This window comes from Agelaius tricolor, unplaced genomic scaffold (genome assembly GCF_023055355.1).
Source record: "Agelaius tricolor isolate 1412-34295 unplaced genomic scaffold, bAgeTri1.0.p SCAF_4, whole genome shotgun sequence".
Lineage (NCBI taxonomy): Eukaryota > Metazoa > Chordata > Aves > Passeriformes > Icteridae > Agelaius > Agelaius tricolor.
The window spans coordinates 50,277,228-50,296,359 of record NW_027269264.1 but is presented as its reverse complement, the minus strand read 5'-3'; the positions used below and the strand labels follow the sequence as shown (position 1 = coordinate 50,296,359).

At 38.7% G+C, this 19,132-nt stretch overlaps 1 protein-coding gene across 1 annotated transcript in view; it reads right to left on the bottom strand.

The window, feature by feature from the left end:
- KIF24 (kinesin family member 24) overlaps window positions 1-19,002 on the bottom strand; it is a 29,454-nt gene extending 10,452 nt beyond the window's left edge. The window contains exons 1-9 of the mRNA XM_071425718.1: window positions 18,935-19,002; window positions 16,620-16,702; window positions 12,679-13,306; window positions 9,256-9,445; window positions 7,918-8,015; window positions 6,416-6,631; window positions 5,223-5,310; window positions 3,135-3,256; window positions 1,490-1,595 (exon numbers count right to left, since the gene is read on the bottom strand). Coding sequence (XP_071281819.1) covers window positions 1,490-1,595; window positions 3,135-3,256; window positions 5,223-5,310; window positions 6,416-6,631; window positions 7,918-8,015; window positions 9,256-9,445; window positions 12,679-13,292 — 1,434 coding nt within the window. The 5' untranslated portion in view covers window positions 13,293-13,306; window positions 16,620-16,702; window positions 18,935-19,002. The remainder of the gene's footprint in view (window positions 1-1,489; window positions 1,596-3,134; window positions 3,257-5,222; window positions 5,311-6,415; window positions 6,632-7,917; window positions 8,016-9,255; window positions 9,446-12,678; window positions 13,307-16,619; window positions 16,703-18,934) is intronic.
- Between the last annotated feature and the right edge of the window lie 130 nt (window positions 19,003-19,132).

The following is a 19,132-nucleotide window of genomic DNA, read 5'->3' as shown; positions in this document are numbered from 1 at the left end:
GAGCAGGTGTACCCAAAGGACAGAGCTTTTTGAGCTACCTCTCTTATTTTCTTTCTTCTCAAGATAGCAGATTACAGTATTGTCATGGTGACACTGCCATGAAGCATTTACAGCCTTTCTACATTTTACAAACTCCCACTGAAAATGACACTTATTCTCACTTTCCCCGTGTTTTATCAAAAACTGCACCTGTAACAAGTAAGAGATTAAACTATTGAAATTCGTTATTGTGCTCTCATAGCTGCAGTGTCTGAAAGTTTTCCACTTGAAAACAACATGAATATTCAAACCAGCAGCAGACTTGAGATTTCATGGGTTAAAAGGTCTGAAGAGAGTGTTATGATCATTGAGGCCAGAGCTAGGTTTTACAGGCTGCAGGTTACAAAGATTTACCCAAAGCTGCTTTTTATATTTAATTCAGTCACAACTTGTAGATTTCCAGGTATCTTCTTAGTTTCACACAATACCAAAAATGTACAGACTCTGATTTTACCGTTTCTTTTAAAAGAATTTCATGGGCTTAGGATTCTGGGGAATCACAGAATTGTTTAGGCTGGAGCAGACCTTCAAGATCAGACTTCTTTCTATAGAGCTACCAACTCCCCATGACACTCAGTTATTCACCAGCAAATACTCAAGAAAGCATGAAGTACAGAAACACATTCACTTCACAGGCCACCTCCCCAACACAAATACTAATACTCCAGTACAGGAAGAGCCTCTGTGCAAAAGAGCATCTACATTCCCAAAGCAGAGCAAGCTACCTCCTATTTACAACACACTAAGAGGTACAAACTTCTGCACTGCTGGCTCCTACCCTGGAACCTGAATCACCTTCAGCCTGGCTCAGAGAAGCCCCCAGTCACCACTGAGCCCTGCTTGTTTGCATTAGAGGAGGTGCAAACCTTTCTGCAGCATTTACACTTACAGGCACTTCTGCTTTATCTTAGATGGCATTTTTTCTGCTCCTTTGCCCCTCTTTGCCTGACTAAGGACACTTAAAAAGACAGTTTGCCTCAGGAGTGCATTTCTTCCTGTTCTTTTCTCCCCACACATAAATTGATCGTTTTTGTGCTCTTAAGTCCTTTATTCTTGATTTGAAAGAGAAGCCTAAGTGGCAAAAATAACTGGCAGGAACAGATGTGCTTTCATGAAACAAACATCGCAATTCCAAGCCAGTATTCTTTAGAAGGGACAAAACATTCTATATTAAATGTGGGACACTTATACTACACCTAACATTGTCCATGCTATCTTACCAGTCTGGCAGTAAGAATGGATTAAAAATATTTAATTTTTATAGGGATATCTCTTCCTTCTTAAATTGTTTTTTGGTCATGCAACATATTAAACTGAACACACTTAGTACCTTGGTTAGTTTTTCCTCTCCATGGAATACATGCATACATTATTCTGTGGTTCATTTTTATTCTAAAACACATGCTAGTAATTAAATACAAAACTTTCCCCAGACATAACAGTAGCTTACTGCCAAAAGACTTTGGTTTATTTCTGCTCCTTCCATTTTTGTTTGTCGATCCTTTTCTTTGGCATCAGCTGCTCTTTCACTGCCAGCCAAGTCAATGAATGATATCCTAGAAAAAACAAAGTTGCATTTATCTTAGGGGCTTTTGTCCCCTCTTCTTTTTTTCTTTATTAAACCAGCAGGCTGCAACACATAGCATTAGAAGAGTGATTAGAAATAACTACTTTTGAACAACAAGAAGCATCCATTGGAAATATCTGAGATACCAAAATAAGCATAGGAGCAGGAACCGTGTCAGAGCATCTTAACATTAAATAATAGAAAGTGTAGTTACATGCGATGACAGTGCTCCACAGTTTAATGGATAAGCTGTGTAAAGTACAACACATTCATCTTTCCAGATAATCACTGCGTTTTTAGTTTCCTAAGAAGAGGGCTAAAAGAAATTGTAAATGTTTTGTTTTCTCCTTCCAGGTAAAACAGACAACTGCCATGTCAAATGGAAAATCAGGACAACAGGAACAGAAATTTCCAGTGTAGCAAGTAATACACTGAGCTTTCAGTAATCCCTGCTGTTTCTTTCCACAGAACTCCAGTACTCCCTTTCACACTCCCTAGCTCTGGGTGCCAGCTGCTGTACTGACTGTGGCACTGTATCTTTGTCTTTGTCCTTCCTCTTTTTCTGCAACACCCCGACTTTTTTTATTGGCACATCTTGGCACCCTTCCCTCAGTTCAGATCCACCTCCCTTTCAGACACACAAAACCCCCCCAGTTCAAATGCCACACCTACATAAACCTCTCTACTTTTATTTCTAAGCCTGCCTGTTCTGTCTTTTGCTCTCTTCAGTGTTTGTGGCCCTCCCATTTTGCCTTGTGTTCAAAATTAGATCCTGGGAAAGAAGACAGTGTGGTAGTAATGGAAGGAGGCGTTAGCAGGATTTTGTGATACTTGGCAGTAATGCAGATGCACAGACATTCTTCCTCAGACCTATTTCTTGAGGTTGTTTACTCTGGAGAAAAGATGACTGAAAGAGATACAATTCATTTTGAATACATAAAGTGGATGCCACAAGTGTAAGTAAACTGCTCTTTCTGTCTGCTGCAGATAGCATCAGAGTCACACACTCAAATTACCATGGAGGTTTATGTGAGGTACTCTGATTCTTCTGGCCAAAGGCAAACATTTGTTGTGGAATCATCTCCACCTGGGCTGGTCAACCCACACTCCTTTTGTAGTCAATTACAGGACAGAAATGCTTTGAGGGGCAAATGCACCTGACATAATTTACTGCAAGGATCCCAGAAGTGGCAATTTCATTCTATTACTTCAAAGGTGGTGAGGTCACATGTGGATAAGTACACTGAAGGTGTCTATCTTTAGCCAAATTAAACACTGAAGATGAGGGGATGGATTTGATTGTCAAACTCCTTCACTGGAAATTTGTATGAACAATTTTGACAAAGCTCTTGCAGATGTGCCTAAAACATTCTCCTTGGAAACAGAGAAAGGACTGTGGAACTTTTCGTAGTCCTTTTTAACCCTGTCTTCTAATTTAACTGACACCTATGCACTAACACCTCCTCTTTGTCTCTTGGATGTCCCTGGGCTTGACATCAGCACTGAGCACCTCTGCTTCTGGTCTTACCTCCCAAATGCCCTGTTGCTTGTGTCTTTAATTTGAATTTGGATGATAGCATGAGACCGAGAGGAATCGGAGTTGACAGCAGTAACTCCTGTGCTACGTTCTTTTCCCCCCTTCAAAATCACCTGCAAAATAAGGGGACAAAATCCAAATGAATTGCAAATAAAACTACAATATCTCAGAAAGATATCTTGTCCTCAAAAGGCGAGGAAACATTGTGAGGAAAGGTGCATTACAGCCTTAAGATTTGGTGCAAGGCAGTAGAGGTAGACTGGATCCCTTCCAATATTTCTTTCAGAGCTTAGTGCATGGACTTGCTTGTAGTGACACTACAGAGCTTAAAGAGCTACACTGCTTAAAGAGTTACACTGCTAGTAACAATCTGTTGCATCACACACTCACTCATATTTGCAAAATATTCAACTTATAAAATTAAATTCTTTCTTATATTTCTGGCATACTTTTCTAGTACTACAGATACAATCTAAGACCCTTATGAGATTGACCATTTTTTGTGTTCTTTTAAAATTTTACTTTCTCTTGTAGAAGATGAGTACAGTTATCCAGAAAGTCACACACAAATTCATGAACTGCCAAAACCTTTCTAAATTTCCAAAACTAAAAAAAAGAAAATTATGCCAGAGTAAGGAACAAATTTAAAAGATTAATTATACTCAATAAAACATTAAAATAAGAAAACAAGGAAGGAAGGCAAGGCAGAAGGATAAAGGCTCCTTCAAGATAAAAATCTGGATAATTCTTTTTTGAAAACTTTAATGGACTGTTGCAGAAAGTCTAACGTTGACTGCAGCAGGACATTCATAGAAAAGCCATTAATTTTGCTTCTGGCTTCAAGAACAAATCAAAATACTGCCTAGCAAAATCAATACATTCTCAGCTGATAGATGTGAATTATTCATGCTTTTCAGTGGCCAGTTCTCAATGAGTAACATAACCACCCACTACAGCTTCTGAGCTTTATATCAGTGCTAAGTGAAGACAATTTCTGAATCAAAGCCAACATCAATGAGTAGTAACTAACCAGGGATGTGTTCAAAGCTCCATAGGATATATTTCCATATAGCTGTTGCAGAATACCCAGAAGTTCTGAGTCAAGCCAGTGACATTTCTGTTTTCAAAAGGGCTTGTGAACAGTGTATTTTTTCCCCCCAGGATATCGGTAAAAATTAAGTAATTTAATAGCTCTTCTGTGTGTGGAATGTGATAATACCAAGGAATTGCAAATCAACCATGTAGCAAATTTGCACTCTAACTCACAGAAGCATCATCAGCTTGTCCTGAAGCTTGGAGTTAATGGGAAGATAAACAACTAAATTAAGTGCAATATCAGTGGACAACATTATGACAATTTTAATGAGCCAGTTACAGTATCAGGCACTTGCATTGACACTTCCTTACCAAAAAAAAAAAGAAAAATTAAACTATGCAAAGTCAGACTAAATAGAAAGTTGATTTAATCAGCTTGCTTGCTGCAGGACAATACAGAAAATTTGCCAGTGTCCTTTTAGGGCTCAGCCAGGTAGGGAAGAAAACTGAAGCCTTGTTCTTGGTGAATGTTAGCTACTGTTTAAAGATCTTCATTTTACTTGGCTGTTATCATGCACACACATAAGCAGTATTTTAATCCTAATTCAGAAAAAATATGTCAATCTTAAGTATTTTCTAATGTCTGTTTCTAATAATTTTCAAATTTATATATTCTGTGCAAAAACCACATATCTTTTATATACAAAAATCTAAGTTCATAGACCCACAAGACACCACACTGAGAGAAAATAGAAAATACATATCCAGCTTTCAAGGTCCCTTACTGGGATAATATTTAACTTCTGGAATCTTTCCCTATGGAATGGCAGCAGAAGTGACAGCTGTTAGCATGTGGCTAACACAAGAAACAGCAATAAAAGCACTTTTAATAGAGCCCCTTGGTGCCTTGCTGGGATTGTCAATTTCAGGGCCTTAAACAGGAACATACACTTGTGCTACACAGTAAATAATCTCTGTAAGTGACACACCTCACAAATAAGCAAATTGGGCTGCAGAAGACAAAGAACAAATCCCAAACATTACCTCCAACAGCTCATCTACAGAATCCACCTGAACCTCCCGCAGTCCAACTATCTGAACGACATGCTTGCCATCTTCTCTTGCAAAAAGTCTGACAAGAGAACAGTGTAAAAAAGAAGATCTCTGAAATCTTAGAAAGCAGCAATGAAAACACACGTCCGTGCTGTGACACTGAGAAAAAGCAATCAAGGCTACTGACAAGGGAGAGGCCCTGCTGTCATTAATTTATTTTCAGAGCTGAAGAGATACTTAATTTATAACAAGTACCACTGACATTTCACTGCTCAAGAGACATTACTAGTGCACTTCTGCTAGTTCAAGAATATAATAAAGCAGGGAAGTAAATTACCACATTTACATGTTAAGAGTTCCTGTCTCCCTTTAAACTACATCTCAGGCTCCTCTAAGTCCTCATCAATCTGTAAATTTTGTTCTATTCATATTCTAATGTTTTTTGCACAGGATTTTAAAGCAGCTCCTACAGCCTTAGAGTCCTATTTCAGCATCACCTCCAGAGGCTTGCTGGGCTGAGTCACTGGGCTGCCAGGCAAAGGTGCCCAGGGAGAAGGTGAGCAGGCTCTGCAGAGTCCAGCACTTAGGAGATCAACAGGATCTTCAGAGACTGGACTGGCAAGAGCCAAATCCCCACTGGCACAGCAGGAGGGACAGCCAGAGTTACTCCCCAATGGCTGACACACAACAGGCTGTCCAAACAAGTTGTGGATGTCCCATGCCCAAAAATGTTCAAGGCCAGGCTGGATGGGGCTTGGAGCAACCTGGTCTAGTGGAAGTTGTCCCTGACCAGGGCAGCAGGAGTGGAACAAGATGATCTTTAAGGTTCCTTCTCAAAATGTTCTATGATTTTAAGACAGGAACTTCTGGCCACAAGAAGCTTGTTTCTCTTCCTATGGATGTCCAGCTATTATCTTATTACAGTGTAAGGCAAGAGCCTGAGCTTGTATCTCAAACTTAAGTCCTTATTTTTCCCCCAAACAAACCAGGAGTCCCTATCAATGTCACAGTATCTACTGTCAGATCTTGCTATCCTCCTTAAGTATCTCCTGTGAACAACCCTAATTAAATATATAACATTTACTATAAATGCTAGTATGTTAAATGTAATCACATGAAAACAGTAATTGATTTCCAAACAGTAACCAACTGATTCACAACCACAGGCTTGTAGGAAATCATACCTTTGCCTTCCATTTAGCAGGTCATAAAGGTGTCCACAGTAGATCTCATAAAAACTGATCAGAACCACTAGCTCTTTCCTGGATGGTGATGCTTCCAGGTACCTAAAGATGTCCTGGGCAGCCAGGGCATAGAGTCCTGGGTTCCGGTGATTCCCTATCATGGTGTAAGTCTTGCCAGCACCAGTCTGCCCGTATGCAAAGCAAGTTGCATTGCCTCTGTGAAGACAGCATATGTGTTTAGTGACACATCTGATTCATTCATATCTATTAAATAATATTCTGCAATGCTGGTATCTATCTATAGTGACCCCTTAGCAATGAGGTTTGGTCTGCTACCCTCTCTGGGAAAATGCAGGATGCTTAACAATGATTTCCAGGTATACCCTATGGAGATCTGATGTGGCACAAGGTGCTGGCTCTCTTCCTTTCCTTTCCCTGCCCCTTTTAAAGAAAAGACTTTGTACCTGTACCTCAGTACTCCTGGCAGAGGAATGGGTAAAAATGTAGGGCTGCAATAATCACTGGCTGCAAAGAATTTCTTGCCAGTTTAGATTGCAGACTGGCCTCACCATGGTGTCAGATTAAATGAATGCTGGCAGGAGGGATGGAAAAGTAAGGGGGAAGCTGGGAAAAAAATAGCATAATTTCTTCTGGTGGCATTACTGGACTAGCAGAATTTGGCTTTAGTGATTATTACACAGCAAGGTACAAGCCTCATTCTCTGTTCTCACTTTCCTTTCCTCAAGAGCATGATACTCTGTCTCTGTTGATGACACTTGGAGATTTTCAGTAACAGAATGCTCCATTTTGTTAATTTTCAGTATGGATATGTCATATTTTCCTTCAAAGACTCAAAGTAATTATATTCAAGTATATATTCCATATATATATATATATATATATATATAACCTTGCATAGCAATAAGATGCCTCATGTAAAACCACCATAAATTTCCTATTAATCAGGATGTAATTACAATTAAAACTCTAAGCAAATATAAATCAATAGAAATAAATCACAAGGTTATTCATAATTTCTATTACCTTGTGAACTGTACAAATACATATAAAAATATCTCTCAGTAGTCTCAAAAAAGAGACTACTCTTTCCTGAGACATTATTATCTGTAGAGAAACATTATTTCTCTACAGATGAGTGTGCTCTTCCACACAGGAGCCTTTGTAGAGTGAAGATGAGAGCTCAGAAATCCTGGGACACATGTTTTTATTCTAGGCTGACCATGCTGTCACTTTGGTGCAACTGAGTTCAATTTAACCTTCTTCTGTAATTGAGATTTGTCACTTAGTGTGAAGAAAGTTTTCCTTGATTTACTTTTGTCAAAATTGCAATCAAAGATATTCTGAAAGGGGGAAGGCATGTGGCAAACGTGAAATCAAGGTACGTGTCAAAAGGTGAAAAGCATAAAGCAAAATTCAGGCATACACATAAAACTGGAAAACAAGAAAACATAAAATAACCAATGTAAGCACTGATGCCCTACCCGTTAAAAATATGCTGAATGAGAGGATAAGCTGTCTTCATGTACACATCCTGATTGGTACATGACTCCTCGAAGACTTCATCAAAACAAAAAACATGCTAAAAAACAAAGATAATCTTTACATGAGCATGAATATGTTTCACATCCCCTCCAACTCCAGTCAAAGGTAAAATGAAATAATGAAAGTCTTTCGAGTGACTTCATATGGCTTTGGATTAGGTAGAGAGTGATCTAGCACACTTACTATGCAGCACAACTCATGTAGGAACACACCAGTCAAGAGATTCAGGGTAGGGGAAAAAAAAAGAAAACAAAAATGCCTCAATTTCCCATCACTCTGAAGCATAACATGCCAGAGCCTTTTAACAAGAAACAAAAAAAAGCTAATTAAAGAAAACCTATTCATGAAATTAATCAGTCTACAGATGTACTGTCAGACTGTAACAGAAAAAAGAACTGAGAGTCAACTCTTGACTCTCTCAAAATTAGTTCTCACTTGTGACTTAGTTGTGATTAATTGCCTCTGTTCTTAAAAAGTTTTGTGCCAGAGAAGAAAGAAGCTGCTCCTAAGCAAAGCTACATTGTCTGAACTCAAAAGGGGGCAAGAAAATCAAAACTTCCCACACTCCAGATCAGACCCAAAGAAGCAGGGTCTGTGGAAATGATTCAGCATGTGTCCCACTGTAAAAGGTGGCACAAGAACAGGGCCTGAGAGAGATCTGAAATTTTACCAGATACTTTAAACAGTTGTTACCAGGGCCCAGATTGTAAAAATAACAGTCAGGAGAGCAAGAATAGCTTGCTGCCTCTACAAATCAGTTCTGTTCCTGGTGTTGTCAGTCACAAGTGAGAATTTGAACTATGACAGCACAAAATATTTGGGATTAAGAGACAAAGACAAACGGGAACTTAATTTTCAAAAGCATTTGAGAAAAATGGAAGGGACAGGACGAGGGTATGTATGATTCATTGAAACAGACCTACTACAATGCTTAAACAGTGGAAAGGGAACTCCTCACTGAAGTACCCTGGAAAGCCATCAGCAGGCACTTCTCCTGCAGCAATGGCATGTAGCAGAGGGCTTATTTTGCCACATACAAAGTTCCAAGAGACATACTTCTAGACCTTAAAATTCTGGGGTCAGGTTTGCTGGCACAGTCTGGCATAAAACAGAAGAACTCAGATATAGACAACTCTGAGCTAAATCAAAAGCCCACCACCTATTTCAGTATAAGAAATACTAATAGTCCTTTTCTGTTTTTCCTCATGGAAACTCCAGCTTTACCCTTCCATGCAAGTGACTGGCCCATAAACACAACCTTCAATGCAGGACGTTACCTGTAAAATGTATTGTGTAAGATCAACTGCCTCCTTCTTCTCGTGGAGAAGTAGGGTTTCCTGATCTTTCACTGTGATTATATTTGCCTCCCCACGTCTCTCCTCCCTCACGCAGAGAGGACGTTTTCGGACACACACTCTGATTTTTTCACTCTCTGTCCATGGAGTCTCTTTGTCGAAAGTATTGGATCTACAACAATAATGGAGGTCCACATTTTAAAATTAAGTTACAACAGAATCTAGAATACGCCTGAATTTGTTACATTTACCACAGAATATTTCTGCTCTTAATGCCTATCAAAAAACTCCATAACACACCTCATTTTTACATGATGCAGTATCTAATGATTTTTCCTAAACAGACTGATGCTTCCTGTACGCTTCTGATAAAGGAATAGTTATGTTTGTACAGCTACACTCCTGAACTTGCTGCTGGACTGACATATTTTCAGTTGTACACAAACATGAGATGGAAGCTGACATAATATCCAAGTTAATGTAATGAAATTTATTCTTGTGCAATTATTTGCACTTACGATTAGTCACTTAATCATGTACAATGAAAATATGAATAGATCTTGAAAAGGAAAATATACAATACTTAGCTGCTTTTCCTCTCATGATGGACTTTTTTCTTCCCATTATAGATTGTTCCAACTGGTTACAAGTAAATGATTCAAACTGGCAAATCAGATAGTATCACCATGCTCCTATTCAGCTCAAAAAAAAAAAAACAACTGATCTCATCCTTGTCTCCCCTTTGGTCTTTTTTCATAAAAGGGTTATGTGGTTTTAGACCATAAACAAAGTTGTGCTCTTATGTTTCAGCAATTTTACTTCAGTCCCCTTCCAGACATCTCAGAAACAGGAGGTAATTTCATGTTTCATTGATTAACCTGCTGTGTACAGCATTTTGTGAATAGAATAGGCTTGAATTAACCAAAGTGTATTCACTATATCTCCCCCTTCTTCAAGCTGTCTTCAGCCAAATCAGTAACAATTTTCAGCCTGGATTTGCATTTCAAATAATCAAGCCCCAACTTGCCCAAAAGCAGTGTTTCTGCCACACTGTCCAGGTGCCAAAACCTCTTAGCATAGCAACTGAAAACTCATATATACCAGTTGTCTAACAAATTGTAACCACACAAGTAACTCAACATCTCATTAACATCCATATGCTTGTGGTATCATTGCTGTTGTGCTCCATGATTCCCCAGAAGCACATGAGATGAACATTTAAATCTCAAGATATGTCTTTGAAGACCACACATGAGCAATCTTCATTTGTCACTAGACTCCCTTTAATTTTAGTACAGCTTTCCCGTGCAGTCCAGGATCAGGCTGTGCATTTAGATGGAAAATTCTTTTGTTGGAAAAGAAAGGCAATGACACTTGAAATAAGATGCTTCGTAAGCTGGTGTGAGCTTATGCATATCACTAGGCACCAAATGTTGTCCAACAAATGATCAGAAGCTCTGAAGTTTAATTCTTGTGCCAGAGGGTGTAATTGGTGACCTGCAGCAAGAGCCTGTTGTGCTCTAAGAGCTTGAAGCAGAAAGGATTGCAGTATTTGGAGAAAAAAAAAAAAACCTGAAAATTTAGAGACTGTTAATGAGAAAAAAGGACTATTTTTTCTAGTACAGAGGAACATTTTTGTTGAGTATATTTTGTATGGGAATAGAATGCACATTAATTCTATATGCTGAACCCAAAGTTTGTATTTCTTACTAACTCTTTTAAAATATAAATTGTATTTTACAATAAAATAATTTTTCATTACTAGGCAAAAAAGTCAAACAACAGTCATGACACAGATCATCAGAAATCTAACTGAATAATAGGTCAGAAGGACAATTATGTCTTTGCATAATGAAGTTATTTGCTGTGGGCAAGTTCAAAATAAATTTGAACACATTAAAAGAGCTCTTTGTCCTTCTGCTATCTGAAATTGTGTCTGTTTTCCAATATTTCTCATAGATGAGACTAGGTGAGCCTTCACGATGGTAAAATCACAAGGTGCCATGGGAATGGATGGATTCAGCAAAGCAGTTAAGCACTTGCAAAACAGGAATCAAACCTGAGGGTAAGCATGCTGCTCCAAGCCTGCCTGAAATGCACAACTCTCCAAACACGAGAAAATTAAGTGGAGGCATTTCAGGAGGAGGATGCAGAAAGCCCACAAGATGAGCCATTAATACTTAGTACAGAAGAATGTGCTTGCAAAAGAAGAGAACAAGGAAAGAGAGAACAATGAAGAACATGTCTCTATTGCAGGATTAAAAATCTTTAACTCCTTTACTTAAGGCATTAGGTTTAATAATGTATCATTTTTTAATTTGCCAACATTATAAATCCTGTCCTTTTAGCCGCACATTGGCTCATCTTCCTGAAGAGACAGAGAATACACCCAGATATCAATATATATTGGAAGTTAGTACATTTCTCCAGAAGGTGGGAATGATTTTTTTTCCAGCCAAGGAGAGTTATAAACCTGTCTTGCCTTTCACAGTTTAAGTGCTCTACTTATTATGTCACCTTAGTACTTTTCCACCGTGGCAGCAGCATCTATCCCTCCAGGCTACATGCACTCCAGGGGGGAGCTGTAACTGACACCTCAACTCCATGGATCTTTCCCTGTACCAAATCTTTCTCCACAACCTTCCCAGACCACACCTAACTTCATAAAACTACCTCTTTTCATTGCATATTAACTACCATGACTGCATTGCAAAAGCTAGATACTGGTATTACGTGGGCAGAGGCGTACATGCTCTGCTGGTGAATCAGGAAAAAATATTTAGTGCTTTAAAAATGTTGCCAGGGTAGATTTACCAGTGGTTCATGATAACCCCAGCCCCTCCAGTACCAAACACTGGGAAAAGTATGGAAGTTACAGATCACATGCCTAGGGAGCGGCTGCAAGGCATCCCTCTCACCACCAGGTCTGTAACCCTTCCCAGCTGCATTCATTTTGCTTCCTTTTAAAGCTTCAGTTCACAGATTTCTTTATAAACAAATATAGCCATCACAGCTTGTATCCTTTTTACCAAGAAAAGCTTGACAAATTTAACAATAGGCAATGCTGTATTTTGGAAAAGTAATGTTTTAAAAAATAGTCCCATGGAAAGACAAAGATTGGCTCAAATACCAAGAAAAGAAAGCCTTAAATCCTGAAAGACAATAAAGACTATTCTTAGACAACCTTGGTGAGTAGCAGCTGGTCAAATTCAGATGATTCCTTCTATAAGACTCGGAGAGTTGGAAATGCCTATTAATATCTCTCTTGTCTGTAAGACTGCATTGCTCTGTAGTGCTTGGATTGCTTATTTGGAGGTGAGGAATACAGATTCTGCTCCACAATTAAGAAAGAATCAATTATGACTAACCTGAAGTATTAGCAAAATAAAGGTGAGTGATTATTACCTGATACAGGAATGAGGTAGTCCATAATTATACCCTGAAATATGAGTTACTCTTTGTACAGGAGGAACTTCAGAATCACCCAGGAGAGGAGCAATATCATCAGAAACTGTTGGACAGCTCAGGTCATTTTTTGAACCTATTCCAGCAATATTTAGGTCTCTTCTAGTTAATCTGATCGGTTCTGGATTGTGTGGTGGCATGTGTCCCAGCATTTCCCCTACATTGTCCTTCTCTTCATCGGCACTGAAATCAGATGACTGATACAACTCCGGTTCAGAGTCTTTAACTGTTCCATCATTTTCTCCACAAAAGGACTCGAAACGCAGCTGTCTACGGGGTCCTGACTTGGTCACCTGAGGCTGAATGAAAAGGCCATGTGGTTGAAAATCCTGCTTGCTTAAGTTTGCAGTGCCTTCTTGTTGTGTAAATTTGATTATTCTAATGAGGTGGAAAAGATGTTTGCGGTCATTTATGTCATGGACCCCCAGTTTGGAAAAATCTTCCATGGAAACCTCGGCAAGCTCATCAATTGTCTGAACACCAAAGGCAGCGAAGTGGGGATAGTATTTTTCAAGTCCTGCTTCACAAAGGCATTCGTAAAGGCATGATGCCATCTTCAACCTAGAGCCTGCAAGAAATCAAACAAAATAAACATTAGAATAATATGAAACAAAGTTACTAATGAAGAAACTTGCACGTTTACTTGCCATTACTTTTCAATGGTCATAGGCTAGAAGCTTGTTTAACTCCAAGTTTACCATACACTAGACTGACAAACACGAAAAAAAATAGCCATAACAACAATAAAGTAGAACATGAAACACATCTTTTATCCATGAAACTGTATTTTAAAATTATATACAATATACAACATGTAAGAAATGCACAAGGCAATATTACTCACTGCCACAGAGTTCCTACACGCCTGATGTCTACTTGATGAATGCCACAGCTACTGAAACCCTGTCCTCAAGCTATAGAATGTAAAATGCCTAATTTTAGACAGTCAATTTAATATCAAGGCACATGGTCTAACGTGGTTCAGCTACCCCTGGTTAACTAACCACAGAAGAAAAAAAATTGCACTTGTCCTCACCTCAAGCTGCCTAATTACGACCATTCATCTTACAGATGAACTATAGCAAAGCTGCAGTTTTGTTGTGTACCTTTCTCTTTTATGTCATGAATCCTCTGAGCATTTCTGAGTCTCCTTGACAGAAAAACCAAAAAAACAATTCTGCAAAATCTGAAAGACAGCATTTCTCTAAATCTATATATGCCACTGGAATGCCATACTTGCATTCCTGGGAACCCCAAAAAAGAAACATGAATCACTGAAAAGTATACCCCAAATCCCCCAACTTCTTCACTTATGTCTTACTGGCAATGCATGGTGCAGCTGTCTGTATCCCAACGGACTAATATCTGCAGATATTTTTACTTCTTCCATAAAACACAAAAATGATAGCACTTCAAGTGTTTGCTCACCACTGCCTTCTCATATCTTTGTTCAGTCTAGGACCTTAGCAAATACTGCTCTTACTCATGTTTGGAGGTCACAGTAAGACTCAACAAAAACAAGTCATTTAAGTTTTCCTCCCTGTAGTTCAGGGTAGAGTCTTTGTGAGGATTTTCAAGGCTCTCTACAATGACATTATAGAAGAAAATAAGGTCATCCCCAAATTTGAGTCCATGTCATTAATTAATACATTATGTTGTAGTAATAATAACAATAAAATCATATGGATTACTATATAAAGTGCTGACTGTGTAAGATACTACAGAGGTCAGAATGTACAGTAGAGAACATTTAAAATTACTTACAGTCCATGCTTTAGGTAAAATTATGAGATTCAACAACAATGAACTACATGACCAAAAAATTCACAAATAAGTGAATTTATTTAATCTGTAGATAATGTGATTCTGAATCCTGAGGTAAAGTTAGAGTCACTGCTGAGGCTGATAGATCCTGGAAGGTGGAAATCAAAACTGACAGAGAGGACAGCAAACACAGAGATCAGGGAGACTAAATACCACATGTGTGCAAGGGTTTCACAAGTATTCTCCACTTGCCAACTTCTCTAACATATAAAAACACACAGGAACCTGAGACTTAAATTAAATACATTTTGGAAAAATTCCCTTTCTTACATAAGGTAGCTTTAGATGTAAAACCAGTACAGGTGGTTTTACATACAGAAGTGCAACTCTCTGTATGCACTGCCATGAGAAGCTTCTGTTTGATGAAAGGAGCAACTAGAACTCAAGGCCAAGATACTAATCTCAAAAATGTTGAAAATCTGTTAAAGGCAAAAATAATCAAAAAAAATTACTTTGTCTACTCTCTATCTGTATCCTAGATTACACCTACATCTTCATATATCCTTATATTAAATACAGAGTGTCCAAAGACACTAATTCAGTCACAACCTCTGTTCAAATTATAATGGTGAACACAGGAAAGAGAAAAAAGAATAGAAAGGGAAACAATGGAGACACTTTCTAAAAAAAGAACAGCAGACAAGGGAAGAGAATTACAAATTTGAAGGTCAAGGTTCTAATTAAAAATGAAACAAAATATACTTAAACAGCTAGAAATAACAGGTTGTCATTATATGGAATGACAAATCAGAAGAATTCTTGGCATTAGGAAAATCCAAGTAATGTAGGTACTGCAGAACCTAAAAGAGCAATGTAAGCAGCTTCTGTGGCTAATTAGCTAAAGCTCTGTGCCATGTGAAAGCAACTAAATGGTTTCTTAATGAGACCTGGCCTCTTAATGAGACTTGAGATCTGCCTTTCCAGATAGAATAAATCTTACTGGATCTAAGTGGTTTCAGGGATAACTCCACCAACTCCTTTTTGACAGGACAGGAATTTCACAAGCTAGGGAAAAAAAACCCCATTCACTAATAAAGGAGGAATAAATTAATTAACCACAGGAAAAAAATTAGGCGTTGGCATAATGAGAAAATCAGCATTTTTGATCACGTTAAAACTCAAGAGTAGACAATTGCTAAAAGATTTTGTGTGGTTCAAACATGACAGAACTCAGGGAAAACTGCAATTGCCAGTGAAACTCTTCTCACCTTTCGATCACTGATGCTCAAAAAAAAGGGATATCTTTCTCCTTATTGAAAGAACACTTTAATTCATCCAACCCTAGATGAGAGATCTTTGTGTCTGAGGATGCTTTTTGTAACAGATAAACAATTCATCAAAATAAACTGGCTTTGTGAAAACTAAGAGGAGGTTTTCAAGAATCCTAAATTGTTAATGCCATCTTCTGGCAAAAAAAAGGCAGAAGACTCTCAGTCTTGCAACAGCCAGCATTTCCTCAGTTATTTGTTTGCTCACCCATAACATATCATGGGGCAGAAAAACATACCATTCTTCAGGGTGGTATCTTCATATCAAAACCTAGGCCTTGTTCCCCACAAAGATATGGGCAGCCTCACTGAAAACAGGGTTGAGATGAAAGACTGGGACTTCTTGAAATAGTTGAATATAATATATTTTGAGAAAGAGGTGAGTGTGGAGGTATAATTCTCCACATGCACCCAGCCTGACACCTCTACGTGGCAAACATGAGTTCTCTACAACTTGTTTCATATGCCAAGATGTTTTAAAAAGATCTTAAAAGGCTTCCAGATGCTGATAATGTGTGAGTGCTTATTGTAAAAAAGCATTAGAATTATATATAAAAGGGACCAGCTTAGCTACAGAATTAGATTGCAGTCTGTCATAAGAGAACTCTTCCTCAGCTTCAGTATTAGAGGATTTTCAATGGTCATAAAGCTGATGAAAAACAGAAAAGTCAGGTGTAAATAATAAAAAGGAGTGGTTACATTTTTCTGTCCTGTAGGAAATTAACTTACAACAAAATTATGCTCTAGGAGCTGACTCTCCATTTTAAAATGCTATTAATTATTAATTACCTCTTTCACAAGATCTTTTCCTTCTCAATGCACTTTTCAAGGTGGAGGAAAGGTCTTCAATGGTGCTTGGTGAGTGTCAATCACTGTGTATAAAATAAATGATGTTAAAGCCCCATAGAAATTATTTTAAGAATAAAGCAGCCTAGAACCACTATACCTTGATCATTATTAACTTCTGATTTATTAAAGATCTCAGCACCCCATTCATTTGAGTAACCCTCACATGTCCTGTAATCCCATTCATATTGACCTGACAGTTTTAGATGATTTAGAGTGACAAGTTTAGATTAAGATGTTTTCCTGAGTGTCACCACTGAGAGAGAACACAAATGTCATTATATCTGTTCTTTAAATTAGGGAAATAAAGTGAAGAAATCTTACATGACACTCCTACAAATGCAAATTACACATTTTGTCCTGCATATAGGCTAAGGTAATCACTCTGAATCATAAAACCTGGCCTGATTATGAAATAATTTTATTAGTCAAGATTTTCAAGGGTATTTGATAAACATAGAAATTGTTAATAAGCATACAAACCATAAAAACCACCTTGTTTTCTGTGTAAACCATTGTCCTCTACAAGTACCTTATAAAAATAGAACTTAAGAGCTTTAAAAGTTTGTAAATGTGTATAGCAGGTGGGTGTTTTCCCCTGATAGCAGGTACAGCAGCACACTGTACTCACTACTTGCAACCATTTTACCCCAAAAAAGCCTTCAGCACTTCATCACAGGTTCTGCTCATGCCAAAGAATTTGCAGGTTTCTTGAAATACAGAAGCAAAGAATGAATAGGGAAAAGGGAAAGGTATTAATTCTTGTCACTACCTATCCATCTTCATTCCTTATTCATTTGAACATTAAGCTCTTTTTTTTAAGGTGATCCAAAGCCAAATCTGATTTAACCCTCCAGAAGTGAATGGCTAATTTGCTTTCCCAGAGCACCACACAAAATGCTTTACCATTAATCATTCTGACCCCTTTCCCTGGGCATTAGGGCATTCCTGCGAAGAACAGGGAGCTGCACTTTTTTAAGACAAGCTCAACAACAAGAGATAATCTGTTTTGTAAAATGAGCCAAAAATTTTAGTTTAATGCATCAGGTGGGGATCTGTGAAGCCCGTGGTTGACGTTGCAGCAGATCCCTTTGGAAGATCATAGGATTACTCCACCCTGCACGTAAACAACAGGGCATTAAACACTCCACTGCTCCTTGGAACAAGCGTTCAGCTGTTTTGAAGCTGGACACTGACAATAGATGACCACTTACAGCTTCAGTACAGCAAAAATAACTGGAGAGGAGGGAATGGTTTTAATGCTAAATTTTTTAAAAGCTATTTTACAGCTGGAGCTTGACACAGGTCTGCTGCTTGCAGGAACAAGTAAGAAACAGGGGTTTCCTTTGCCACTGACATACCTTGAGGAAGTTAATAAAACAATTAATGTCATTAAAACACCCTTACAAACAATTAAATACCAGGGATTATTTTGTTTCTGCAGAAAGCACTTCAGAGTGTTGTGGTGCTCTATCCATACTAATTAATGTCAATAGAACTGGCTGACAAAAAACCAAATATTGGAGATTTTTTTGCTTCCCCACAAAGCATGTCAGAGTATTTTATTCCCCTCTCCATACTATTTATAGCCTGGTGACCTCAGCAGAAGAGGCCCCATCCTGCAGCTAATCCCAACAGCTGCCAGGCACAGCTGCATGGGGAAGGGGAAGCGTCCAATATTGGGATACTGACTATTGGAAGCGTCCAATATTCAACCACGTGCCGAGAAAATAACCCACGAGTTATGGCAGGGTGCCAATTATTTGAAAACCGTGCCTGAGCTCATCCTCCCAGCAGGGTCCGCCAAATGCCCCTCACGGTTTCTTTTATAATTCCAAAGTTTAAAACATACAAACATAAAAAATATATTTCATAGATCTTATACAAAATATATTAAAATATATTTTAGGTAGTAATTAAGTATTTTATATATTTTACATAATGTATAAAAATATGTAATTTTAATTGCACTTACATATTTTTACGTGGTATATAAACCATGTGCTATCTGTAAAATATATAAAATACATAAATGAAAAATATTTTGTAATTATAAAAATGTAGCTAAACAAACCGCCACGCGTCCCGACTTGCACCGCGCGTCTGAAGGGGGGACAAGTCTCATCCTTCCAGGAGCTGTCCCACCACAGCTTTTCCCCTGTCTAGAGCCCGGTGAGGCCGGTCAGGGTGATGTCCCTAGAGCCCTCCCTGACCCAGCTGTCCCCGTCCCCTCAGGGCTGGGGTCTCCCCTCACTCACCGGCCGCGGCGCCGCTCGGCGGCGGCCATTAAGCCGCGTCTCCATGGCAACAACGCTTTTCCCGCTTCAAACGCCCGCGCGCAGCCTCGCGCGCACAGCCAGCCAATAGCGAGAGGGGAGAGAGGCGGGTAGGGCACCTCCCGGCCGCGAGAGGCCAATCCGAGGCCTTCTAGGGTATGGGGGTGGGATCTAAGTGAA